The 27,809-nt window shown below is 37.6% G+C and overlaps 4 protein-coding genes across 10 annotated transcripts in view; 2 read left to right on the top strand and 2 right to left on the bottom strand.

Annotated features, from left to right (window-relative positions):
• Positions 1 to 6,167, top strand: part of bach2b (BTB and CNC homology 1, basic leucine zipper transcription factor 2b) — a 110,120-nt gene extending 103,953 nt beyond the window's left edge. For all 5 annotated transcript variants that reach the window (XM_067383752.1, XM_067383748.1, XM_067383749.1 and 2 more), the window contains one exon: positions 1,193 to 6,167. In XM_067383752.1, the coding sequence (XP_067239853.1) occupies positions 1,193 to 1,669 (477 nt within the window). In that variant the 3' untranslated portion in view covers positions 1,670 to 6,167. The remainder of the gene's footprint in view (positions 1 to 1,192) is intronic.
• Positions 6,168 to 11,033: 4,866 nt separating this feature from the next.
• gja10b (gap junction protein alpha 10 b) lies at positions 11,034 to 13,360 on the bottom strand. Its single transcript, XM_067383753.1, has 2 exons — positions 11,957 to 13,360; positions 11,034 to 11,072 (listed from the first exon to the last, which is right to left on the bottom strand). Exons 1-2 carry the CDS (start codon positions 13,358 to 13,360, stop codon positions 11,034 to 11,036), a joined length of 1,443 nt encoding a protein of 480 aa, XP_067239854.1.
• Positions 13,361 to 15,409: 2,049 nt separating this feature from the next.
• Positions 15,410 to 24,583, bottom strand: casp8ap2 (caspase 8 associated protein 2). 2 transcript variants are annotated; one of them, XM_067383745.1, is made up of 10 exons: positions 24,367 to 24,583; positions 23,958 to 24,016; positions 23,292 to 23,372; positions 23,032 to 23,135; positions 22,833 to 22,907; positions 22,589 to 22,704; positions 19,561 to 22,457; positions 16,852 to 19,366; positions 16,642 to 16,741; positions 15,410 to 16,558 (listed from the first exon to the last, which is right to left on the bottom strand). In XM_067383745.1, exons 2-10 carry the CDS (start codon positions 24,004 to 24,006, stop codon positions 16,496 to 16,498), a joined length of 6,000 nt encoding a protein of 1,999 aa, XP_067239846.1. In that variant the 5' UTR covers positions 24,007 to 24,016; positions 24,367 to 24,583; the 3' UTR covers positions 15,410 to 16,495. The 2 variants fall into 2 exon arrangements, with proteins under 2 accessions (XP_067239846.1, XP_067239847.1); XM_067383746.1 differs by having other exon boundaries at positions 22,589 to 22,644.
• Positions 24,584 to 25,331: 748 nt separating this feature from the next.
• Positions 25,332 to 27,809, top strand: part of mdn1 (midasin AAA ATPase 1) — a 63,871-nt gene continuing 61,393 nt past the window's right edge. For both annotated transcript variants that reach the window (XM_067383744.1, XM_067383743.1), the window contains exons 1-2: positions 25,332 to 25,646; positions 27,182 to 27,408. In XM_067383744.1, the coding sequence (XP_067239845.1) occupies positions 25,551 to 25,646; positions 27,182 to 27,408 (323 nt within the window). In that variant the 5' untranslated portion in view covers positions 25,332 to 25,550. The remainder of the gene's footprint in view (positions 25,647 to 27,181; positions 27,409 to 27,809) is intronic.

Raw genomic sequence — 27,809 nt, 5'->3', positions numbered from 1 at the left:
TTATGAGTGAGAAAGTGTGACAAGCTTTGCTAGTGTAATGGAAGGATGAGTTGATTTGAGACATGTATGAAGTAGATTTGAAGTGTTGAGAAATGTGTCCTAGTGATTGTAAAAAATATTCTATAAATACTTATGTTCAGTGTATTGTGTAATTCAGTAAAAAAAAAAAAATAAAGTAAAACCTGCAATATTTTGAATTATTATTAGAGTGAAAAAATAACTTTTTTTCCTATTTTAATACATTTAATATATTTAAAAATGTAATTTATTAGCCTCTGCTCCAGCCTTTAGTTCCACATGATCCTTCAGAAATCATTCTAAAATGCTGATTTGGTGCTTTAAAAAAAAAACATTTCTTATTATCAATGCTGAAAACATTTTTGTGGAAACCAACTATGCATTTTGTTCACGATTCTTAATATGAAAATCGTTATAACATTAGTCTTTACTCTCACTTTTGATCAATTTAATGTGTTCTCACTGAATAGAAGTATTAATTGTTCTAAAACAAATAATCTTATTGACCCAAGCTTTTGAATGGTACTGTTTATATACTGTATATAGTAGGATTATGTTCAATACAAATAATATTGTTAACACTTTACAATAAGGTTCATTCGTTAACATTAGTTAACATGAACTAATAATTAACTGCACCTATACAGCATTTATTACTCTTTGTTAATGTTAATTTAACATTAATTAACATTAGCACTGTGAACTAACATGAACAAACAATGAATAACTGTATTTTCATGAACTAACGTTAACGAAGATTAGTAAATATGGTAACAAATGTATTGCTCAGGTTTAGTTTATGTTAGTTAATACATTAGTGTTTAACTAAGGAAACTTATTGTAAAGTGTTTATATTTATATTCAGTTGAATCCGTATAGTAATCTTTTTTTAAACACTGCATTAAAATATATCTTTGATGGAAATTTTCTTTGTGAGTGTTTTTGTAAAGCAGAAGAGTGAGGAATTAATGAAAATGCTTAAATAGTAATTAGTATAAACTGTCACTTGACCTACAAATCTGCAAGAAATCTCTGCAAAATGATTTCTAAAAAAAATAATTCTGAATGACTGGAAAGGTCATACAAAAATCATGGTTATTTATTGGTCAAAAAGTGTGTGAGCTGCACTACACACAGGTTTAAAAAGTGTGTTTTATGTGTGTCCACCCCACAGGTGTGTGAGAAGGAGAAGCTCTTAACGGAGCGCAACCAGTTGAAGGCGTGCATGGGAGAGTTATGGGAGAATTTCTCCTGTCTGTCTGAGGAGGTGTGTCGAGACGTGCAGCTGAGCCCCGAACAGGTCCATCACTACTGCCCCATACTGCGCCCCGGCAACACAGCCTCCGTCGCCCCCGGCACCCAGGCCCTGCCCACCGGCAGCATCGACCTCACCACTTGCTCCACCCCCGAACAGAGCTTCCTCAAATCGGCCACTGCAAAAGACGGACAACCGCGACCGGCCCAGTGGAAGACCGGCAACGGGTCCGAAGACGTAGGCAACGACAGGGAGGAGCAAGAGCCCGGCTCCGCCTACCTAGAGGCGGGGCTGTCCCTGGAACAGTCCAATCAGACGGTGACTGTAGACTTCTGTCAGGAGATGACAGATAAATGTACAACCGACGAGCAGCCCAACAGAAAGGACTGTACCTAATGACGGTGGTTTCTCTGTGTTGATTTGTTTTCAATGTTTTTTTTATTATTTAATTTAGTTACGTCTTCTGACAAACCCTCAAAACTCGAGGGCTGTTGAGATGGCCAGCCTCTGCCAGTGTTTTTGATTTTTTTTATATATATATTTATGTCTTTTTAATTGTCTTTTTTTAAACAAAGGTTGACACTACAGTTGTCTTAACAGCAGCAATACTGTTCTCCAGGTTTTCTCTCATTCAGCCATGGCAGAGTGGCTGAGACCTTCTCACAGAACTTCACGATGGTGCTACACCTTTCCATGACAGTGGCAACACTGTCTGTTTCCAATTACAGTCCATTCAGATGGGATGGGCTATGACCACATCTCAAATTCAGACCTCTATGGACCTAGCAGCAGCATTTTGCTCTCTCTCTCTCTCTCTCTCTCTCTCTCTCTCTCTCTCTCTCTCTCTTTCTCCCCGCCCCACCTCTGTTCACTATTCCTACCCTCTACCTCTAAACCTCTATCACTCCTTCTCTCGTCTCCTTCTCTTTGTGGCCCTTGTCACAGTAAATTCAAACTCAGGAAATATTCTGAATGTTCAGTATAACTCATGAGAAAAAAAAAAAACAGATTTTTTTTTCTACAGCAGCTAGACTGTAAATGTCCATATGCAAAAATGTCTTCTGCATCATGCGTTTGTAGTGTCTGTGTACCGCAACACTTAATTTGTACAGATGGTGGTATCTAAAAACATTCCTCCTTTGCCTTCCACAGCACTGATACGAAAGAAAGTACGACGGAAAGACGAACGATTCGAATCGTAGTTTCGGCCACCTTTTGCGTCAGCAATACTGTACCATTGGATGTTTTCGAGAAGTGCTCGCTCGGCAGAAAGCGTATTGTAAATAGTACGGCGCATGGAGGCGGTCTCGGTAATATTGTACAGGTAGAACTTTAGATGGCTTTTTCCGTTGATTCGTTTTTTTTTTTTTCTTTATTTTCTCTGGGGTTTGATCAAGCACCTTTTTGTCACGAAGGGAAAGTTGTTGCTGTTTCCTGTCTCGAATGAATTCCCCATGACGATGGGTGTGCTTAAACTCAGGAAACTAGCATTCTTACACTCACGCATGCACACACACGCTCGCATACGAACCCCCCGGTGCAGCGCATAGAGCCCCTTGCATGTAATCTGGATGTAAATGGTGTGCGTAGTGGTGAGCTGTTCTCCTTTAAATGTGAAAACGTGCTCTTTTATCAGTATTTACAGTGTGCTTGCGGACACCTCCGAACAGTGTTATCTCAAAACAAATGTCATCACAATCCCACAGCCTTTCAGTTTCGAGACGGTCCTCACTGCAGAACACGAGATCCAGGGGGCAGTCCTCCCACTTTACATATCCCTTAACCTACCCGTCTCCGCCCAATGGATCTCGTGCGTTCTGCGGTGAGGGGCTACTGCTCGAACAGGAACAGGAAATGATGTTGAACTCAATTAAAGGGCCTTGCCCTTACCTTTTTTTTTTCTTCCCTCAGCACTCTTTGACCATTTAGCACTTCAGAAAGGGTAGATTTCTTTTTCAGGACCCTAAAAAGTCTGAAATTGAAGCACTTAATGCAGACACTTAAAAGTGTCTCTCCTGGCTAATGATCTTTAATGACATGGTATCTTATAAAGAACATTTTCAAGTTCATTTGAATAAAATAAAAATAAAAAGATGAGGGAGTGTTCAAATTGCGTGTTTATGGAAGACACTAAAAAGCTACTTTAGAGAGCATCGAAATTCTGCTCTGAATCGGATGTAATAAGCCCATTCTTTAAAGTCGTCCTATATTTCCCTTAATTGTACATTTGTTAGAGACGTATATCCATACTAATGGGATTGCATGCTGCCTGTATGTTTTATAAAGTTTTAGTTTCTTTGCCTCAAAATGTAGGCCTCGGAAAAACCGTTTGAATCCCGACGAGTTCACTCTGGTTTAGTTGAGCAAAAACTAAGAGTGTTTATTTTATTTTTTTTTAAATAAAAGAAAAAAAATTGGATCTCCCAATAAATAATGCAATGCAGTTGGGAGTGCCACTCATTGTTCCATATATTATTTGAATGACCTTTGACCCCCTAGAGCTCTATGTGTGCGTGCTTGTGCATTTCGAGTCTGATGGTTTGATATTCAGACACGTTTCAAGTTATTAAATACATCCCCTCTCCCTCTCGTATGCAAGCGCACACACACACACACACACACACACACACACATATGAACACGTCACACTGGGTGGAGTGTCTCTCATAGGGATGTAGAATCTAGAGGTGTTGTGATGGATAGTTGTGCTGTTGTTTTCGTTGTGGATCTGTTCTTTTCCTCTTTCTCTTTCTCTTTTTCTAAAGAAATTTAAACAGTATTTGCCATTTCTAAATTGTAATCAGGTACAAGACTAGAACTAAAGATTTATGGGTCCAAGTGGACATTTGTGCACACATATGCAAATCATCCCTATAATGATGCGTTTTTCTTATTTCTTGTTGTATAAATAATGAAGTGTGGAAAGCATGACCTTCCACTTGACAAGCACACTGTCGTACACTTGAGAATCTTGTCCACAATTTTGACATTTCTGGAAAAAACTAAAGGTCACACCTGCATCAAGGCTATCCAAAAACATTTTCCCAAATCTGCTTTTATTTATGTTCCTCGCATAGCAATGTATTTGTTGTGTACTTGTGTATTTCTGGGCCGTACATGATACGGCTGACTCCTCACGCTTGCACACTTGGCCTTAAGAGCCTGGGGATGCTTCGGTTCAGGCTGACGTTTCGATACCGACGTGGAAGAAACCGAGAGTCTGGGCGACAAGGATTGGAATTCTGACCTCTGTTAGCCTCTGTTACTAAAAGCTGCATCATGTTTGCCTCCACGGTGACTTCAAGGGTTCGTCCTGGTCACAGAAAGCCTCACAAGGTTAAATAAGCTTATTAGCTCTCCTCTCAACAACACTTCTGCTAGTTTTTGTTGTTTTACAGAGGTTTTATTTTCGTATCGGACTCGTGGTTGCTCTTGTATCTTGTCTCAGGGTGCGTGCCAACGTTTTGTTTTTTGTTTTTTATTTGGTTTTCAGACATTTTTGATGGTAGCTGGTGAGCTCAGCTTTCATTTGTCACTTATTTTTGTGTCTTGCATTTTTGTGTCTTCTTATAAAGCTAATGGGTGGGTAGCATGATTTTTTTTTTTTAGAGTTTCTAAGCTAAGAATAATTGATGAGTAGAGAAAACCAACTAGATTTGCACAATTCTTTTGGATAACGAAAAAAAAAAAAAAAACCCAACAAGGGCTATGGAATATCTCGAAATAAAATCCAGCAATTCGTTTTTGGTTGTAATTTGGCTGCTACAGCTAATTGTTTAAGCTTTCGATCTGCAGTTGCGGTCAAAAGACGCGTATTTTAAGCTTTGGTAAATGTATTGAGAAACAATACTGTACAGGAAAACACCCTACATCTCTTCATCTACGTGAGCTCAAGTTTAATGTTGTTTGAATAATTTGGTCGGTTTGTTTCATTCGTGCTGCTTCTCAGAAATATGAACACTGGCGTTCCAAAGGGTTGCTCAAAAACTTGCCTTTTTCACAATTTGCTTAACTTTATAAAACATTTGGTATTCGGACTGAACGCGCAGGCAGAAAACGGCGCAAGAAAAAGGCAAAATGTTTACAAAAAGGTGTCGTGTTTTACGAGAATTTTGCCATGTACATAGAAATCGTGAAGCTCATTCGAATGGATAGGTTTAGCATTCTGTCTCTTTGTTTTGTACGTTTTTACAAGCGAACAGAGAAATGGCCGTTTGATAACTATGCTCCTTTTCCTCAAGTTGTCTTTTCGCCCGACGGGGATGCTCCAGTGTACCATGAATACAAAGTGCACCTCCAACTTTGCCTTAGAACTTCCAGAGGCCATAGTTCACATTCAAGTGAAGTGTGTATGCAGGGGCTGTGAGCCCCCATGTTTCGGCTAGCAGAGCGGACTCTCTCTCTCTCACACTTATCTACCTGTGAAATCCTTCATACCTCTCATTACTGGTCAATGACTGTATCAGCAAACTGCATCAGGTGTTTTTTCTACATGCTTTTTACACAGATTATATGGATTATTGTATTGGTAGATTTTGGTGCATCATTTTTAATGGAATAGCTCTTTGGCTAGTAGTCACACGAGTTGTTTTCTTCTCTCTATCTCTTTCTGACTCTTTATCGCATTTTTTCTAGAAGACTGTTTTGTGTTAATATTGTCGATTTGAGGTAGCTGTTTCTTTGCTTATTCTGTACTAAGAGTTTTTACTTCTTCTTTTTTTTTTTTCATTTTGAAATGCTACATGACCCTAATGAATTTAATGACTTAAACCATTGTACATACTGTATTGTGCAGGACTCATTTTCATGCATTTCAATTGCTAGTGTTATATAAATTACAGATTTTGTCTAGACACCATTTCTGTTTATGAAATAAAGAAACATATCATGTACATTGTATTGTGATTGCTTGATTCTCCTCTCATTGTTGAATAAGTGTATATAGAACCATTTTTCCATAGGTATTTGTGCTTTCATTGTGTGCTGACAATATATAATAAGATAATGATGAATTAATTGTCTAAATTAATTTAAGTAAATTTGTCAACAAAATGTTGTGTAGTATTGATTCTTGAGTTAAGGAACATAAAAGCAGAGGTTAAGTTTGAATTCACAGTCAAACTGTATTCCTGCATTTTGTCAGCATATATTTATGACAATAAATAAGGCAAAATCAAAGTCAGCCATCATTCTGAAGCCCTCTTTCCAAATTTTACTTGTTTTGAGTTCTAAAAGGCCAAAAGTTCTATAACGTTCTATAACGCTTTTGTGTTGAGAGAAAAATCATCCTGTTAGTCAATTCATTCTGTGAAGTTAATTATACATTTGTATGTATATAGTAAGCTAAGTTTAGACTCCCCTAGATGCAGTAGGACTGAAATCAGTCAATAGATTTGTATGTTGCTTCCACTAACGGAAACTTAACTAACTTTAATCGGCAGTGCACTTACAAAAGACATTATTCTAGTGTTAAAGCTGCAATATGTAGATTTTCGCCGCAAGAGGTCGCCTATTCAAAACAAAGGCGTAGCTTGATGACACTGAGTTTGAGCGCGGAATCTTGGGAGATGTTGTCTTCACCTCACAGCCGGTGGAAAAGAATCAGGACAGACTTGGGCAGAAATCATGTTCATAGATGAGATTATTAACGATACTGTAGTATGAAGCAGAGCAGGGCCAAGTGTTGTTGAAGCTAAACGAGGACGCTGGAGTGACTGAGCGACATATGGCTGCAGTAGAACTTTTATTATGCCACATTCACCACTTCTGCATCTTCCGGTCAAGCAAATGAGGTAACACCGCACTGTTTATCATATACATTTGAGTGTTGAAAATGATGTTATAGCATTACTCTGAGCATTTGCTCGGTGGCTGCTGTGAGACACTTGTTGCACACTGCAGTATACTCGATTTTAGAATAACATTAATCAGTGTTGGGTGGCTTGTGTTGATAAATGGCATGCAATTAATTTTAAAACATTGTATGCTGGAGAAAATGCTGAAAAGCTGCATCTGATTATGCTATGTTAGCTACTTGACAAAATAATGTTTTTCTCTGAGGTGTGGTAAAAGCATGGTACTCTTGGAAAATCAAGAAAAATAGATTTAAACAATAAGACTAAATGTGTTGAGCTATATAACAATAATTCATTTTCTGTCTATAAATGTAACCAAACAGTTGTTCGCTTGTCTATTAAAACATGTAATAACGCGTCTTTGGTGTTTCCATGGTTTCTACAAAATAAAACCGGAAACCGAGGGTAACGCAAATATGACGCCATTGACAGGCAACACATCCCCTATCCTTGGTTACAATCGTGATTTTCTCACGATTTACAAATAGTTGGAAACATATGGGATCAGGGGCGTAGCAACCGGGGGGGACACGTCCCCCGCACTTTTAGAAACAGGTGATTCTGACCCCTGCTATTTTTTATTTTTTTGGATCCAGCGTGAATATTTCCGGCACCGGCAGTGTTCTCTGATTTGTTACTTAGATTTGAGTGAACTAACATTCAGCCAATCACAGAGCGAATCATCTCTTGGGCGCGTCTGCTATGAGCTTCAAATCTCTTGTTGCTGTTGTGAGTTTTCGTTAGTTCATTCACTTTGCTATTAGGCCGTCTGGGATAAAATGCACCCCAGAAAAAAGCAAAGGACGATTACATCCTTTTTTCAAACACACACTGTAAGTATGTTATAGTATGTCGCGATGACACGAATCACGCGATAAAGTTTTCATGTTATGATTTAAACTAACTGTTACTGTAACGTCAAAAGACAACAGAACCCGTATGGACCTCGTCACGTCGCGCCGGATTCAGTGTGTTAAATGCTCTCCTACTTGTCGTTTTGTATAAAAGCGTCTGCTAAATGAGACGTAACAAATTATTGGTTTCTTCTGTCTTTTGTTGCCAACGTGCTGATCGCGGAGTAGAATTATCCTTTCACAATAAATCAAAATTGTTTTGCACCGAATATCTTAAAATACTTTATCAAATTTAAAATATATATATTTTTATACTTGTAAATATTCTACTTTATGTCCTAACTGGGGCACGTTCAAGCTCACACCGGTGCGCAACGTTTTGCTACGTTTTCCGGGTTGAACGACATGTTTCCTGGAAATGGTGTGCAACGGGTTTGAGATGCGTTTTCTCTTGTTTGGTGGGTGTGTCAGAAATGTCAGCCCAATCAGCGGCAACCTGTATATAAACCACACGGTATTAAAGAGACAGCTCGCTGATTGATTTAGGTTCTAAATAAAATGTATGCAGTATAAAATTACTGTAGATGTAATCTGTATACTCATTTAACACAACTATTAAGAAGTAAGAAAAGTTATTGTTCAAATGTAGTGTAACTGAAATATTTTAAATATCATAAAATATCTTTATCTAAATAAAGTATAGATGGTCTCACATTGGTCTCAAAGTCCTGCAGTATATTTTTAAATTTTGAGGATGATTTCACAAAAATACGTTCCTGTAAGCTATCACGGCATGTTCCCAAAATTGCCACTAGGGTTCTGTAAAATGCCAATCGGTATTCTATTTAGAATTTATTATTATGAATATCAGCTTTGGGTCACATCACCATACAGCTGTCCCCCCCACTTTTAAAATGGCTGCTACGCCCCTGTATTGGATATTGTAAGTACTCAACTGAACAAAATATATAACACTGGCCTATTTTACTGCAAAAATCTTACATATTGTGCCTTTAAAGGTCTAACATTTTTATTATAGAGGGTTTGCACGTGAGGTCACCGTCGACCGTTATGGGTCGCGTCCACTGAGTGGCACAAAGACTGAGCGGCAGCATTGGTTTTCAGCGTGAATGCCGCGAAAAACTCACAAAACACATCCAAAACGGGAAAGAGCTTTGTGATTGACTGTATAAATAGCTTTGACACAAAACCCGAGGTACACTTAAAGGCTGCTGAAAGCTACAGAAAAAAGCAAATGGATCACTGCAATTCACAGAAACAGCTGGACTCCAACAGAGAAACATGGATTTGCAGTTATCATTTTGTGTCAAAATGTTATATTTTGAGGTAAAATCATACCGTATAACGTTATATTGTATTGTTATATTGTGTTGACAACTCGTCAATTACATATTTATTATCTTATACTCTGCATAATTTGATGTTTTCAAATAAACACTGACACTTTACAAGTTGTAGGGCTGGACAATATGACGATAGGCTATATATAACATTGATAAGTGATTACTCGGATTTAAACCTTATTTAAACGTATATTCTGCATAATTGGGTGTTTTTAAATAAACAACACTGACAAAAACTATATTATAAAACTACATATGTTTTAGGGCTGGACAATATTACGATATAACACTGATATAAGTGATTACGCGGATTTAAACCTACCTATATTGTAGTTAGGCTATATAAAATATTCACAGGCCGATTTGCTTTATGTATTTCCCCGCCTTCGAAATCAGGCAGATGTAAATGTCAGGAAACGCGACTCCTGGCTGCATGTCAGTATCCATGGGTTATTTGACAAGTTGTAAGGAACACATTCAATTCCAACCTTTAGTGTAATTCGTTAGTTTTACTCGCGTTTTCGCAGTTTCACGTAGCAGGTTCTTCTGCCACTCAGTCCAGCTGAGGAGGGAGCGCGTTTTCGGCGGGAAAGTGACGTCGATGCATACCCTCTATATGTAGTTTACCACCAGATGGCAGTGTGGCACGTTCTTGTGGTAAGCCTTAACTCACCTAGGCCTACTTGAGAACGGTGACAGGCACGGAGATCGGGAGGGCAAAACATCCATAGAAGTGCCTGTCAATGTTCCATCTCAAAAAAAGAAAAAACAAAAATATGTGAACTTGTGAATAAAAAGCTTTGCAAGTTTTAGGCACCCGTGATCCATATCCAACATGTGCTACAGTATTTCAGTCACTAAAAATAGCAACATCTAAAACACGTACAAATTTTAGTCTAGGACAGCCTGGTCTGTGAAACTGGGGGATTAACGTACTAAAAAAACATTATTAAAAAACATATTATAAAACACATTATTGATGATGAATTTTATGTAAAAACGAGATGAGCCAATAATATCAACGCAATATGTGTTAAATGGGTAAGTGTATTCTTCATAATGATTTTTTTTTTTATGGAAGAACGCTTAACGATAAACTGTGTGTTCCGTTTATTCTGGGTTCATCTGCTTGCCTGTACATAGCATCATCAATAAGGTATTGAAGGTAAATTACTTACTTCATTACAACTTTGTAAAAGTCGGTAAACCTGGTAAAAAAAAAAAAAAAAAAAATGCTGGCGGGCAATGTAGGGAAAGCCTTGTTTTGCCCTCCCGGTGGGCGTTCCAAAAATGTGACGTCATGTGAAAACTATGAATATAAAAATAAAAGCGTTTGCGATAATACAAAAAGATGGATTTTTATTTAAGTATTAAATAATGAAGTATGTTGAGGAAACAAATAATCTAATAATAATATCACAGTGAACACAAAAGCACTTTTTATTCCATAGTAAGGATTGATTGGCAACAGGTGTTGCTTGATATAGATATATATATCCACCACCATCTATGAACTGTAAAGCGAGAGAGAGTGGCCTAAATGTTGTGAATGCATTTATTGCTCTACTACAGTATGTAAGTCAGTTAAATTAATTATGGATTAATGATGGAGTCAATGAAAATTAAGCCAGAGGAATACACAGAAATTTCCATCTTTGCTATCCGCTTAGAAGACGGTTCCAAAATGTCACTTTTTCATGATTGAAGACAGTTCCAGGATCATGCTCTGAAAAAAAAAGAAAGAAAAAAAAGAAGAGAACAGAAATTATTCATCTTTACTGCATGAGTCATTTTCCTACATATCAAATTTAAAAATCTACAATAAACGGTGAACGTAAAAATGGCATTTTGATTGGTTTTATTTTTTTTACACTTTTTTTTGTTTACATTTCTTTAGTCAGTTTTTGTCAAAAATATCCTTTGTGTAGTCAATTTGTCATCATATATATAATTTTAATTATAGTAATTTCTACTCTGATTAAAATAACATAGGCCTATAACTTTCGTCAATGAAAATGGCATTTTATTCAATAAAAAAAAAATGCAATATGAAAAATGAAAATGAAACCAAATATTTACATTATATATATCAATGTAAACATGTATCAACATTTAACGAAAATTTGAAAACCGTCCTTATTTAGCGTTATGATGAACTTTTTTTGTCTCTTTGAGAAAAAAATAAGAAACATTTTCATGATTTCGTTGATGAGATTTGACTGTTCGTCAATCTTAGTTGGCCAGACAGTGATTCATCTTTACTAAATCTTTAAATATCTGTGTTTGGGACACCATGAGACTATAGTCGTGAGCTTTTTAAAAGTTTGAATAGAGCTCATAAACTTTATAAAGTTGTCTCGTTTGAAATGGAACAGAAGTTTGGACCCAGAAACAGTATTTGTTTCGTCACTACTTATCAAGCAGATAAGTATATATATATATATATAATAATTATATATATATATATATAATAATTATATATATATATATAATAATTATATATATATATATAATAATTATATAATTATATATATATATATATATATATATATATATATATATATATATATATATATATATATATATATAATTATATGTTCCTCCACTCACCATTGACATTCTGCGTCCAGTGGCAGGGGGCGGTGTTATAGCTGGACTCTCCCCTTGAGCTATACGGTTAGCCTCCGTGTCTGACCCACTCTTGGAGGCTGGACTATCAGACGGGCTCTCTGAAAGCCCCCGTGACATGAAGCTTGCTTTCCTGGCAGTGGGGTAGTTCCCGCTCTCTGGGGAATCACTCCCCTCACTGAAGTCTTTACACTGACTGATGCGGCTCTGCTTCCGTAATGCAGCTGGTATTTCTATGTGACTGGCTCTGAGTGAAGCTCTGGGCTGCTCACTGACATTTCTGGGTGGTCCAGACCCCTTGGGCCCAGACTCCTCGCTGCTGCAGGAGTGCAGACGGCTGTCTAAAGTGGACCGTCGTTCTGTGGCTCCCAACTGCTGGAGAGTCTGAAATTCGGGCTGGCTAGGAAGCCGGTTCTCCCTGGGGGGTTGCTCAGATCTGCTAGGGTCACCTTTTGGCACCTCGTGACTAGGTGGAGGACCAGCCATTGGCATATAGAGAGGCAAAGATTCTGTCTGCTTGTCTGGCACCACTGCGAGGGAAGTATGCGTCAAATGCATATGTTTTTGAGGTGAGGAATTGGTAAGGATGCATACTTGTTGGACCATGGAGTTTTTCTTTGACCTGCAAACGCTGTCTTCATCTCCATTGTACTTGGATCCATAGATGGTCTGCTTGATCTTTCTCACACCAAGATGGAATATCTCTAGGAGATTGAGGAACAGGGACGCCCCTGCAATGACCAGCATGAAAATCATGAAGATGCTCTTCTCCGTCGGCCGTGAAACGAAGCAGTCCACACTGTTGGGGCAGGGGTCACGCTCGCACTTGTATAACGGCGCCAGTCCGATACCATAAAGCACGTACTGCCCCACTATGAATCCCACCTCCACCACTGACCTGGTTAAGATATGCAACACGTATGTGCGCAGCAAGGAACCCCTCAGAGGGGCCTTCCTCACTTTCTTCTGCTCGTCCAGCTTCTTAAGCTCCTTCTCTATCCTTTTGTGATCCTCCAAAGCCTCCGTCTCCTCCAGCTCCACTTTCAGCTGAGCTTTCTTCTTGTGGCGCTGCTTCTCCAGCGTTCGGAGCCGGTAGAGTGCATGGCCCATGTACACCAAAGATGGTGAGGAGACAAAGATGATCTGTAAGACCCAGTATCTGATGAGAGATATGGGGAACGCCTGGTCGTAGCAGACAGTCTTGCATCCAGGCTGCTCCGTGTTGCACACAAACTCACTTTGCTCATCGTCCCACACATCTTCCGCAGCAACCCCGAGCACAAGCATACGGAAAATAAAAAGAATGGTGAGCCAGATTTTGCCCACAATGGTGGAGTGAATGTGAACCTCCTCCAAGATACTCCCTAGCAAGTTCCAATCTCCCATTTTCACATGGCCTAAAACTGAAACAGTGAATGTTATAAATTGCTTGGGCAAATTATTGTTTATGAGATAGATAAATAATAGATAGATAGACAAAAAAGGTTACATTAATTACACTGAAAAAAAATAAAACTTACATTTTAGAGGTATTCACAGAACACTTGCTGCATCAGTTCATCACACTAAAAACAATATCATACAACTCCAGTATCCTTTCATCCTTGTGGGAGTAATTTGTACTCCTCTGTGGACATCGCTTTGTTGAATGAAGTCCAGTTTCTCTGTGCATTGAACTCATACAATGCTGCTATCGATCTGTAGGCTGGACGGTACCCTGAGGGGACTAAATTGCATCACAACAGTTGAGGGCAGGTCAGGGGGAACATAAAATTCCAAAATACCCCATGACCTGTGTGGAAATGTGTTTATGTTCAGGTAATTAATAATAAACTGTAAAATCTGAACATACCCAACATTATCTTAATGTTAATGACATATATGCACTTAAAATACTTAGTTTAGAATAGCATACTATTATAGTATAAAGTATGTATACAGCAACCAGTATGCAAATTTTCAATACGCACAGCACAAAGATGGACTACTAAGGCCAAAATGTGCAGTATACATGAGTGTGTTTGACTTGACCTTCCATTTCCAGTGAGACAAGTGAACTTATATTGAAGTGAATTCTAGCTGCAGTTTTTAGTATCTTTATATTGACTCGTTTTATTGGATTTCCAAAAATAGTGTAAAAAAGACATTTTTACGCTACATGAAATGTGCAAAATTGCACTCCCATGCATTGTGGTCATGTGAGGTCATGTGACAACACTAGCATACTGCTTCTTGAAACGTTTATTGTTGCATAATACATACTGTTTTATTAACTCTTAAAACTAATATGTACAGTGTGTGTACTGTGCAGTATTCGCAATAAGCCAGAATTCCACTCTGAACATACAGTACTTGTATCTAGGCGAGACATGATGATCAATGTGTCATGTCCGATTTTATAGTCAAATGCTTGAAGGGCTATTTTTGGCTAGTCTGAGGGTGATGTAACAAGAGAGAAGCTGAAAACCGCCTTCAAGAATATAAGCCAGCTGTTAATAGCTTAGTGCAGATAGATATGTAATTAACTCTGGAGTTTAACAATTGCATACCATACATTCCACTAGGTGCAAAGTTCAGATTTAATAACAGCCTGCTGCTGAAGCTCATTTATAGTATTTACCTTCTATATTTTTTTGATGTTTATTTAAAAATGTTTTAGTGTACATGTACAAAAAAATCCAAGATTTTTAGCTAGATGTAAATTGATGTAGATTTTGTACAATCAAGTCATTTAGGTTACATCTGTGTGAACAGAAGTTAAATCTAGATTTCAGACAGGGTTGCCAGGTTTGTGTAACAAAACAAGACCACTTGCTATTCAAAACCTGCCTGATCACGACCAAAACTTGCCCAATTGCATTCTGTGGGGGTTTAAGGGTTGGGGGTTCTGCTTCAAAAAAGAAAAAAAACAACCCACGGCAACAGTGTAAAAGTAGAAAGAAAGAAAAAAGGAAAACCGTGGACTTGGTAACACTGATTTCATAGGTGAAGTAAGGTTAACAGCTGCCAGACTGTGACCTAAATATCTCACTTCTGCCTGGACCATAGTATTGTCAGTGAGCTGTGAATTGTTCAATGAATCACAGGATTTATACCTCCTGTGATACAAACTACAATAGTAAGCCTAGACATGATGGTGATATATAACTGACTTTATACATCAACTAAAAATCACATTGACATCAGTTGGTTAACTGTAATTGCAAAAACAGATACCCAAATATCTTTTGTTTGCCATTGTTTTGATATTTTATATCAAATTTGTTTCAAACAGTATATATAATCCTGTGATGTGGCAAATATTATTTTGAATTGACTAATCCAAAATGAGAACTTAGAATCAAAAGTTTAGATAAGTCTTAGATGCAGTTTGAAAACTGCAAAATATTCATCTTAAAAGGAACATGCTGTAAGATGTCATAAATAAGATTTATTTCAAAACATTGAAAGATTTGTCAGAACTTACAAATATTTACAAAATTTATTTCCAATCAACATACAAGGTATTTTCCCACATCTAGGTTTCTCTTTGAGAAAAAAATAAATTGTTTAAAAAAATGATCATAAAAAAATCTGTTCATTTCAACTTTACAAATATATACACAAGGAAACACTCCCCTTATTCATTGCCTACACAAAAAAAAAAAAAGAGAGAAAAAAAAGAGAAACTACACTTAATGTTACTGATAAGTCATCTTTATGAAAATATCAAATTAAATCTTTCAGGACGACTAATGTATCAAAGACTGAAAGTTCAACTGCAGACCAAAAAATAAAAAAATAAAAATAATCTTTTCCATCTCTACATTTAGAGCCATGTTACTCCAACATCAACCTCATTCACGTAACCAAAAGGGGAGAAAAAAATTAATCAAAACTTGAGGTCTATAAGCATGTAGGTTAAAGATTTTAAAAACATTTGTAGTTTAGAGGTAGGTTTAAAAGGCATTGCAAATATCACAAAAGTCAACTTGTAATACAAGTTAATGTCCTTTAAATACTTTGTGTTCATTTAATTGCATAAAAACATGACAACTGTAGTACTTTGTGCAATGACTAGCTTGCCAAAATAATGAAGAACAAGTAAATTCTAAGGCATCATACAGGGCTTTATGCACTGAAAATACTATGAAGTATCATTTATCTACTTTGTTGTGTCTGTTTATGTCCTTGACACAGATTAATGTAAATTTCAGAGACCACACTGCAAATGTTTCTCTAGTTAATAAATTCTTCAAAATGTTGCCTGTTTGGTGTCTGCTCTGCAGTAATTATGAATGTTGGTAATCTGATGTTGGTAATCTAAAAAAAAAAAAAAAAAAAAAAAAGCCTCTAAAACAGATCATACCATTTACTGCAGATCTTTTGGCGAGTTACAACCGTAAGTGCTTTTTCAAACAGATGGACGACAGGTAAAATACACTTATTTTTATATTCAATGTATTACAATTCTGCAGTTGGATGCTGATGCAGAAATCTCCACAGACTTCTTTGCAAAGCATGTTCAATCTTGTTCTTCAATCAATTCTCCATTTTCTCTTTCTTCTTGAATAGCTTCATCAATTGAGAGAATCGCTCCTCAATCTGTCAAAGAATAGCAATCATTACTTTTATGACAAAGCGGATAGCTTAAATCATATTTTAGAGACTACAGTAACAAAGCATACCTGCTCTGTTGACTTTTTCAACCTTTTCGACAGAGTAGCAAATGTCTTAGGTGAAGTGCCCTTCATTTTAAGCTCGATGAGTATATCGCGATCTTCATCCCTTCAAAAGACATAAGCTTTTTTTATTGGTTTCTTAAACTGAAGTACAAAAACACATTATGCAAAGAGAATTAATAACACAAAACAGGAGTGGAAATTCATTGAACTCACCTGGTCCATGTCACCACCACTTCTCCTTTCTTCCTGATTACATTCTTAGCAGATAGGCTGCTAGGGGACACCTGGGGTACTGCAGTTTTTGAGCCTTTTTCTTTGGAGGATTTTGACCTTTTCTTATGCCTGGACTTGGAATGTTTATCTTGAGATTTATCTACCTTTGGGCGCTTTGCCTTTGGCTCAGATTGGTGCAGCCTGCGTTTCTTTGACACCCTCTCAGATTTAGACTCTGGTGCTCTTGGGGTTTGATTTGTGTTCCTTACATTTCCTAACATCGTCTCTGATGTTTCAGTCTCTGTTGCAGTGCTTTCCTCCGGAGCAGTAACGCATACTTCTATGGAAACAGGCTCAGCATTGTTGCAGGACAAGTTGTCATCACAAACACCTTCAGATGAGGATTTTTGGCTTGATGGTTGAGATTCTACTGCTTTATCATTTTCTATGTGACATGACTCGTTTACCTTGGTTGGGCTTTTGTTCAACGTCTCTCCAGGTCCAGGACCCAAGTCTTCATGGGCCAGAGTGAGATTAGGCTTAAGAGATGGCTCTGGACATTCAGCTGATGCTGGTACTGCTTTCCCTTCACTTTGTTTACTTTCAACTGGGCCAGTAGATGTTCGTCTTATTCGCACAATGAAATGATCATTTGACCTCTCCATTACCACAGCCTGCATTTGTAAATTGGGTTGGAATTGGAATCCAGATGGATTAGAGCCCTCCCATGTCCTGCTGGGACTTGACCCACAACTGGAGTTGTCAGTGTCCAGAGAAAGGTGAATGTCCTGTTCAGTGGCATCTTCTCCATCAAGAAGAGCATCTTCACTATAATGTGCACTGAGGACACTGTTTGGGGCAGACAATGGCTGTCCAGTACCAGGGTGCAAGAAACTCAAGTGACTATCAGACTTTAATGGTGAGGGAATGGTGAGGGACACGGCTAGATCTTCCGCCAAGATAGAGAAGGATCTCTGAGAGATTACAGTTGACTGAAGCTGGCATGGTTCAGAATTAGAGGGCACTTCTAACAAGCAGCTTTCATCGAGAATTGCTGGGTCTACCAACATTTTGCTGTTTGAAGGAAACTTGTAGGGGGAAATGGAAGACCAGGGTGTGATGAATTTTGATGGGGTTGTCTTGTTAGGGGTCATAATGCCAATAAAACTCTCCCCTGGAAGTCCTTCTTTTCGAGGCGTGCTCAGTGGCCAACTTGTATTGTCCCCAACAGGTACGCTGGATTCAAGCAAATCAGACCCTTGCAAAAGACACTTGAATATCTCTCCCATTTGAGAGTCAGAGACCAAGTTGAAGGTTAAGCTTGAAGTCTGCTGCTCGGTTAGAATTTCAAAGTCTGATTTATCCTGAATCGATCCATTATGGGAGAGACGTCGGACATAGGAAGAGATTCTATTGCCAGATTCTGAGGTGCCTTCGTGGAAAGACCTTTCAGAGGACGAAGTAGGAAGCTGATGCGATGTCGTCACCTTTGCAGGCTGATCATCTTCATTCATGACAGCTTTTATGTTTTTACCTCTGCTCCCAAGTCCCCTGCGAGGCAGATTATTTGGAAGGGCCTCTCTGACAAAACTTCCTGTGTCAACTTTTGACTTCTTGGCCCTGTGAAGATGCCCAGGTGTGCTGAAAGGTTCTTTATCTACCACCTCACTTTCAACCTCTTTTCTTTTAATGGTTGAATTTTTATTTTCATATGATGCATTCTTGGATGGCTCAGACTCACTTTTGAGTGCTGTCTTTAGTTCCTTGAACAAGAAATCAAACTGCCCATCCACAAATGTCCACAACTTCTGCTTCAGGTCTCCAGCTCTCTGCTCAAAGATACGATTGACGATGCCATTCTTGGTGACCTTGCTCATGATTGATGAAATAATCTTATTAAGTCTAACTTTTATGTCATTACCTTGGCAGCACAATTTATCCAAGTCAACTGCATTAATAAATTCTATAAAAGAGGCATGAGACATATCCACTATACAGCAGAATGCAGTCTTAGTGACATTTTTCTGAAGCTTCATGTACTTTTTCCTCAACTCAACTCGAATAGATCCTAACATGTCCATAAATCCGTCTAGCGTATAGACTGCTGATTTCAATGGTGGGCTGACAGTTTTAAAGCGTCTCTTACTTGAGGTGGGACTGTCGTTAGAAGCAGACGACTTTGAACACTTGCTTTTCTCTGAATATTTAGCAGGGGGACAAGATTTCTTTTGGGACACTCTTTTCCCAACTGCAGGTAGCTTTGGACTTGGAGTCTTTGAGGTTGTTTTTTCCTTTTCTCTTGGAGGAGTCTGGATAAACAGAGGTCCCTCTTCTTCACTCTCACTCACTATTTCACCATCCTCCAGCTCATCTTCATCAGTTCCACAAGCCGAGAGGGCATCTTTTGTCCCTTTGTTGGAGGAAGCTGTGACAGAAGAGTCAGGTGACTTATTCTCCTTGTTCATGTCCATATTTACTTCATCCTTATCACTGCAAGTCGTTACAGTTGAGAGATCTTGAAAGGAAATAAAGAAATTAACATTAGTAAGATGTACACCTACGCCTGTTGGGCCAATTATTACAAGAGTCAGGCAAACATGCATTTCAATCAAATGTTCATGGAGTAACTAGTGCAATTTTTGGCAATTATGGGAAACTTACAATATTAAACAGCAATACTATAAACAAAAAAAAAACAACAACACTTACCTTTGTTAAGACTTTTGACATGTGGTTGCTTCTCAGCACGCTGAGGCTGTACTTTTTTCACCTGACGGACTGGACTTGTGAGAGGGCTGATGGGCTCTGGAATAACTCTGATGTTCCTCAGGGTAAGCATCATGGAGTCTTCATCATGGCAAAGCACAGCAGGGTTCGAAGACTTTGTGTTCTGTTCTTCTATTTCTGTGGAATCTGGCTCTAAGGAACCAGGTTGCGAAGATGACATTGTATCCTCTCCAACAGTGGTGCTCTCATTTTGAGCCATAGTGTTCTGACTCCATAATGGACTTTGATGGGATTTTTCAGACATTTTCAGATTTTCTGATGTGTGCTGTGTTTTAATTGATTTTGAATGTTCAGATGATTCCCCTGCTATCTTATTGTCCTGTTTTGAAGTACCCACTTGTTCATCATCACAAATAACATTGCTTGGGTCATCTAGATCTGCACTAATTGTACTAGATGAAACTTCCATGTTGACAGAACTCCCAGAATCCCTAGAAGAATTAATCTTAGGAATACTTTGTGCTTTGTCAGAGCATGATACATCATCTTGACAAATCCCATTTGATGCAGGTAGTAAATCCTGAGACTTGGCCTGAGGATTTCTTTGGATTTCCATGTGAGAAGTCTCCTCAAACAAAGTGGCAGAAGGATCTTGTTGCTGACAACCATCTACTATTGAATCAGGAGTATTATCTGAAACGGCCACTTCTGATATTTTACAGAGCAAAGTATTAGAGACAACAGCCTTATCTATAATTCCCGGAGAGTCTTCCGTCTTCCCAGAGAGTCCGTTCTCACAGACACGATTTGGAGATTCTTTTGTAAGGGTTAATTTTGATGACAAATCATTGTCTAACACATTGGAATCTGAAGTCTTGCCTTTTTTATCCTCTGAGGTTTCAACAATGGATGGCACTTTGTCCACAACCTCTTGACTTTCAGTGGCATTCTCTTCTTGTACCTCCATATCGGTTTGTTCAGCTGAGGGCTTCTCAGAGGCTACAGCTGTGAAGAGATCAACAACTTGTCCAGACTGTTTGCAAGAACTCGTAAGGTCTTCTTTTTCACCTGCAGTTGTAGCCTCAGGGTTCTTATCCATTTCCTCATCACTGTGCTGGCTGTTCAATTCATCTATGACACAGAATTCCTCCCCAGTGTCAGTGCTCTCATGAGCTTCTGTGGTATCAGAGGACTGCTTCTGCTTTTTAAGAGGCGATAGGGTGAGGTTCAATGTCTCCATGAAACTCAGTTTTCTGTCTGGACTATTATCCTCAGATGTTTGGCAGTGATTGATGTTGACAGCTACCGATGGTGACTCAGCATGAACAGATTCAAGATGTTTGTCTTTCTCATTCTTACTATCTTGACCTTTTCTGTAATTTTTGTGCTTTTTAGGAGAGTTCTTTTTGCCGTCTTTGGTAAGAAAATTTTTTGATTCTCCATGCTTCTGTACCCTATGCTCCTCCAAATGTCCACCTCTTTTTCTTTCTCTGTCCTTGACGTTACCCTTGTCTTCAAAACAATTCTTTTTAGAATTTCCATTTTTGACAGGGCATTTTAAATCATCTGTCGCTCTAGATTTATCATAGCAATGAGACCGTTTGCTTTTTGATGATGGCTCCTCGATTCTGCTTGATGATTTCCCCTTATAAATATCCTTTCGTTGAGAATCACGTCTGGGAGAAGAAAAAGCTTGCCTACTGTCTAAGACATCAACTTGTTTCTTAGATCTTTTATCTTCATCTTTATTATCCATTTCCTTTGTACTCCTTCTCTCATATTCTTTGCTACTGTCTGACCTGTTGCTGCTTCTTTCTCTACTACTACTGCAGTTGTTACCCTCATCTCCTTTACTCCTTTCACTCTCCTTTGGCCTCTTTTGCTTATGGTCTCTGCTTCTTTCCGTTCTGCTGCTCCCCCTCGCTGCACTAGAACTTTTATCCTCTTTCCTTCCATGGCCACTTGCATCTCTTTTCTTCCATTTGTGGTTTTGGGAATGGTTTGCTTCATCCACCACACTACAATCTGTACGTCTAGTTTTGTCTGCATTTTGATTATGCATGTGCCCTTGACTCTGTGCCTCCACATCTGCTGCTGTCTTATCTGAACTTTTGGACGGCTTGGAATTGACAGATGGTGAGGCGTTGTGTGACAGGAAGGAAGGGCTTTTCGATTGTTCTGAAGTTTTAAGAAAGACTGGAACTTCAAGCTGTTTATTTCTATTTTCACTAGACACAGAACTGTCTTTTGCAAGCTCTTTTTCATTTCTTTCTGACTTGCTTGAGATGCCATCCACTTTTCTCTGAGACTCTAGTGACACATGCTTATCCTTCGAGTTACAATTTTTGTCCCGGCTTGTGCAATTCTGTGGTTTATCTAGCTTGTCTGTATGTTTTAAGGGAGAGTTTTTATTTTCCTTCAAGCTACTAAATCGACAATCAGTAGTTGTATCAGGAACTCTTTGTCCAGAATTATTTGTTTTGGGAGTGTTCAAGACATCTGCCACTGTGGATATGATGGGGTTTTTAATACTCCCTGATGTTCTATGAGGTCTGCAGTCTTGCTCTGGTTGAACAGTGAGGGTCTCATCATCAGGTTTAGCAGCAGATTTATTCTGACAGTTCAGAGGACTTTCAAGATCAGTTCTAGGGCATCTCTGGAGCACCTCAAATGGTTGTGGTGCTGCAGTTGGCAGATATGCACAGTGATTCGACTCAGTGTTTCTGTGCTGATTTACTTCATTCATAGTATTATCCTGTCTAGCACCTTGTGATCCTAAAACAGAACTTGTAGGATTGTTCAAACTGTGCCTTGTGTTTGCCGGACCACTTTCCATTTGAGATCGATGGAAATTTTGACCATAACTTCCTCGACCGGACCTGTGATGGCAACACACAAAAACCATTTAAATAAAATGTAAAATGACCATTACATAAAACCATCCAATCCTGACACAAGCCAGGTTCCATCATCTTTTTGTGAATTTTAGTACCAGAGCTAAAGTTTTTACCTATTGCTGAGTCTGCTAATCTCCTCATCCTTACGCACAATCTCCATTCTAGCCGTCTTGATAAGAGAACAAATGTTCTTCTTCAGAAGTAAGTTTTCACTGCTCAGACTTGAATTCTTTAAATAAAGTACAAAAAAAACAAACAAAAAAAAACAGATTCTTTATTTTAGGTTTTTAACCAATTTGTGTGGATATTAATTAAGCATCAATATATAAAAATAACTGTTAAAAAAAGTAAACACACCTTTGACTGCAGTAGCTGTAACTTTGAAAGCAATTCCTGGACTTGTTTTTGTGCATCATCAAATTTTTGCTTTAACTGTAATAAAAGATAAGTACAATGTGATAATGTAACTATTCTGTCCATTTCTTAAATTTCATAAAACCAAACCATTAGCATGCTGTGCAACCATATTCAAAGTTTAGAGTTCAGGTTACAAGACCTCATTGTAAGTTGCCTCCTTTTCTTCTTGTTCTTCCCTGATAATTTCCTCATATATATCCATTGATTCCATTGTCCGAGGGGAAACGAATGGGTTGAATTCACCTAATAATAAAAAAATACAATACAACAACTATAACAATCTAAAAACATGCACCCTTCCTATTTCTCTGATAACAATATATCAACAAATTACAATAAACAAATATAAAAACTACAGAATCTGATTTACTTAATTCAAGACTCATTAACGAAACCCACCTTGGTGCCCATCACCCATAGGGCTGTTCTCCAGGCCGGAGTAAATGTCCACGGAGTCCTCATTGTAATGTAGAGATGTACCTGTATCAAGCACAAACACTGATAAAGTCATAATTTAAAACATTTCAATCATATATAAACATATGTTTTATTTTCACAGAGCTAAGGGCTGAACCTGTTAAGACAAGAAACTGGGCAATAACACAAGAGGTAAACTAAACAACATTATCTGGATCAAATGACATACATATAAATATTAGAAAGCACATTCAGTTATTAATGTGATCATTCCTAGCCTCAAATTTAAATGCAAATTTAAATTTAAATGTTGTGCAACTATTACTCATGCGACTTGTCAATATGATCTTGTGAAATTGTTGAGGAATCATTAGTAAAGTTGATTATCTGCTATAATGACAGTGTTATCAAGATACACCGAAAGTATTATTGCAGAGACCTGGCAGAGCAATACATTGCTGAAAATTAAATGCATATATAAACAAAGAATTTGGTTTTGTTAAATTATTTGTGGATTACCTGGACAAATCTATGATCAATTTAATATAATAGATTCATACAGATAACAGATAATACAATAATACTCTACTGATCCTACCAGAAAACATGCCAAATATGTAAAAATAAAGTGCATCTGGAGAATCTTACCAGAGGGCTTGTCAATAAGATCTCCACAAAGCTCATCCATTAAGTCCATTTTCAGTCAGCTAATGAAAGACAAAAGTACAAGAAGTTCCTGAAAACATTGACATTAACAGCAACAGTGGGCATGTGTCAGTTCAACTACACCACTTCCTGTCATTTCCTTTAAAAACACTGTACTGAAGTAATGCAAATTCAATGTGGTACTAAAAAGACAAAAGAATCAACGTAATATTACGCTGAAAAAGCAATATATCACAACCCCCCCACCCCAAAAACACTATACTTCTTACACAAAGTATACTTGCAACTGTAAGATCGTTGATTTACACGAACTTCGACGAAGTAAAGCGATCAAAATCATTAGCATAGTATGTGCACAAAGTGAAATTAAATTAAAGTATATGAACAATACCTGTATCTGGTAGTGAGCAAACGACAACAGGCGGATATAAAACTGTAAGATGGACCAAACACTGTACAGCGGAGTTCAGGATGTGACACTCATGCTTTCACACGGGTAAAATATCATTTGCAGCCAATTAGCAATTTTCAAACTGCTTGTAGACAGCGATTTTAAAAAATTCTTGAAGCATATTTCCACCAGCTCCGCGCCATCCTTATACAGTACACATTCTCCAAACAGGAAGTGACGTCATTTTCCCGCGGTCTCTCCTTTTCTAAAAGAACGCTTTCAGCATAAATATTCTTTGTTTATTATGTAACTTTGTTCATTTTATCTTAGCTAAATTTTAGGTTTTGTAAGCAAATGACAAAATAATGGAATGCTCATTTGTTTAGTAATTTATTTATGCTGGGTTATTACTTAATGAAAGTCGTTTGTTCCGGGGTTTTAATATGAGAATAGAAGACTTGTACATTTTAAGTATCACTTATTATTCTTAACAGAAAGTGTAACAGTAAATAATTCAGTAAAATAATATTTTTTTCCCTTTAAACTCTCATGGTCGTTGTTATTATGGTTCATTATTTGCCAAATATTATACAGACAATATTATACAAATCGAATTGTACGAAACATGTTCCATATAATAATAATAATAATAATAATATCCATTGCCTTTATTTCAAACATTGACTACAGTTATCTTATAGACGAAATTACAACCTTATTTTTTGTGTCTTATAAATGTTTCTAAAACACAGCTCTGTGTTGTTGATTGAACACTTTTGATGAAATCCATTTACATTTAGAGGATTAATGGAAATTACATACAGCTGTAAGATACACACAGGCTTAAGAACAGTGGAGCCCAAAATAACATATTTAGTCGAAATTACTTAAGCGTTTTCATACAAAATCCTCTCACAAAAGCTGTGAGTTTGCAGCACAGAGAGCGTGTCAGCGCGAGCTCCGCGAGACACAGTCGAATGACCCGGAAGTGCTCTTCATTTACTCACATGTGGACAGGGATTTTAATACTGACGGGAACGTGCTCGCTGTGTTGTGTACAACCTGGACAGCAAAGCGAGTGATGAGTCTTATGGTTGCCATCACGTAAAGTACTTGTAATATTAAAGCCTTTATCATCCGCAGAGACATCGTCGGAAATCCCTATATTCACGACAAATGATAGAATGGAAAACCTGGAGTTGAGCCTGACATCTCTGGGTGCAATCTCAAGACATATCGAGAAAAGTCACAACGAACTCAGCAAGTATCTCTCAAAACAGGTGAGACTGCATGGCCCGAGCACTTTATAAGACCGTTATAAGACGCTTTCATCTGTTTAACACATGCAGAGTACAGCGTGTGTGTCACACCACACTGTCCCACGTTTCTGTAGTACACATGCTGCTCCATTGGTTGTTTATACAGATGTAATGATTGAAATTCATTAGTTTCAATAATAACTTAAATTTAAGTGTTCTGTATATTAGTCTATTTGGGAAACCAGTGTTGTTTTCGAGCACAATGGATTATTTTGGTCCTGTTGCAACATAGTTTCAGTAGTTTGAGGTGTTGAAGCATGCTGCCACTCTATTATTTTGACAGATATTCAAGAGGCACTGATTACCTTAGTTTCATCAGTTTTCACTTACTTTGATGTGAACGTAAACCAGGTTATAAATTCATGCTTGAATATCTATCATAGTTTGGAACCAATCCAAAAGTGGGTATTTCCAATAAGGATATGATGGTGATTACTAATAAGATAAAATATTTCTGTAAGACATTAGAATTAATTTAGCAGAGAATATTTCAGTATTTGAAAACACCCGATACTCATCCTGTGTTTATTATATCATCATCATCATTATTATTATTAGACATTATTTCAATAAAAAAGTAGAGATCTATGAATTAAAGGTGCAATATGTAAGAATTTTAATTTTTAAGTAAAATATCCAAAAATATATATTTTTATATAACAATATATTTTTATTTGTACAATATCCTAAATGTTTACAACTATCTGTAAATCATGAGAAAATTGCCATTTTAACCAAGGCTCCGGGACGTGTGAGGAGTCTCCTGTCAATTGCGTCATACCCGCGTTACCCTCGGTTTCCGGTTTTATTTTGTAGAACCATGGAAACACCAAAGACGCTTTAATATTTACATGTTTTAATAGACAAGGGAACAACTGTTTTGATATATTTGTAGACAGAAATATATGATTTTTGATTCTTGATTTTTTTTGCGAGTATCATGCTTTACCATGCCTCAGAGAAAAACACTATTTTGTGAAGTAGCTAACATAGCATAATCAGATGCAGCTTCATTTTTAGTAACCATAATATAGAATTTTCTCCATCATACAATATGTTTTAAAATTAATTGCATGCCATTTTTTTAGCACAAGCCATCCAGCATTTAATATGATATTCTAAAATCGAATTATCTTACTGCAGTGTGCAACAAGTGTCTCTCAGCAGCTGCCGAGCGATGCACAGAGTAACGTTATAACATTTTCAACACACTCAAATGTATCTAATATGATAAACAGAGCTGCGTTACCTCATACTCATGACCGGAAAAACGGAAGCAGCGCCTGTGACATAATAAAAGTTCCACTACTCGTGAGGCATGTGTTGCACAATCGCTCCAGCGGCATGGAAAAAGATTTGTTGGAATTTATTCAGCAAGATCTTTTTAGATTTTTGTTTGATTCCACTGGGATACTTCAATATTATTGTTATTACATTTTCTCTTTATATTTACTTAATTTAATCATTTTGACTGGCATAAATTGTTCTGCTTGTAGATATGGAGCCAGCAGGACAGGCAGTGCATATTGGAATGTCTTGCGCAGCTCCTGTTGGAGAAGGAACACACTCTCCTCATCGCTCGTCACTTACGACCACTGATCCTGGACCTGTTGGAGAGGAATGCTGAGAGGATCAAAGTAGACGTCAGGCTGAATCATGACCTCCACGAGCGCTTGTGTGTGGCTCTAAGCAAACTTCTCAACATCAGTCCAGATGCTCAAGCGTAAGTGATCCTTCAGAATTTATTCACAGCAGGGTTTCCATTGGTTTTGGAAAACCTGAAATATCAGGTCAATTTAAAACAATGAAAATTAATGGAGATAATTCAATTGGGAAAAGTCATGGGAGTTGCAATTCCTTAAAGGATAAATATTTTATTGGCTGGATATTGCATTTGTTTGTATTTTGTTTATTTGTTAATAGCCAGTTTATTTGTTTTGAGTCAGTTCTTTTCAACCTTTCACATCTGTTAAACCAATTCATTAGTGTAAATTATTTGTTAGCATATTGGTTTGAGTTTGAATGATTTTAAAAACATAAATCTTATTTGAAGAGATCATGGAAATTAATTAGTTAAAAAGTGTGAGATGATGAATAACAGATGATGTTATATAATAACCAATT

Source organism: Chanodichthys erythropterus, chromosome 4 (assembly GCF_024489055.1).
Source record: "Chanodichthys erythropterus isolate Z2021 chromosome 4, ASM2448905v1, whole genome shotgun sequence".
NCBI classification, from domain to species: domain Eukaryota; kingdom Metazoa; phylum Chordata; class Actinopteri; order Cypriniformes; family Xenocyprididae; genus Chanodichthys; species Chanodichthys erythropterus.
This window is presented reverse-complemented; position numbering and strand designations above follow the sequence as displayed.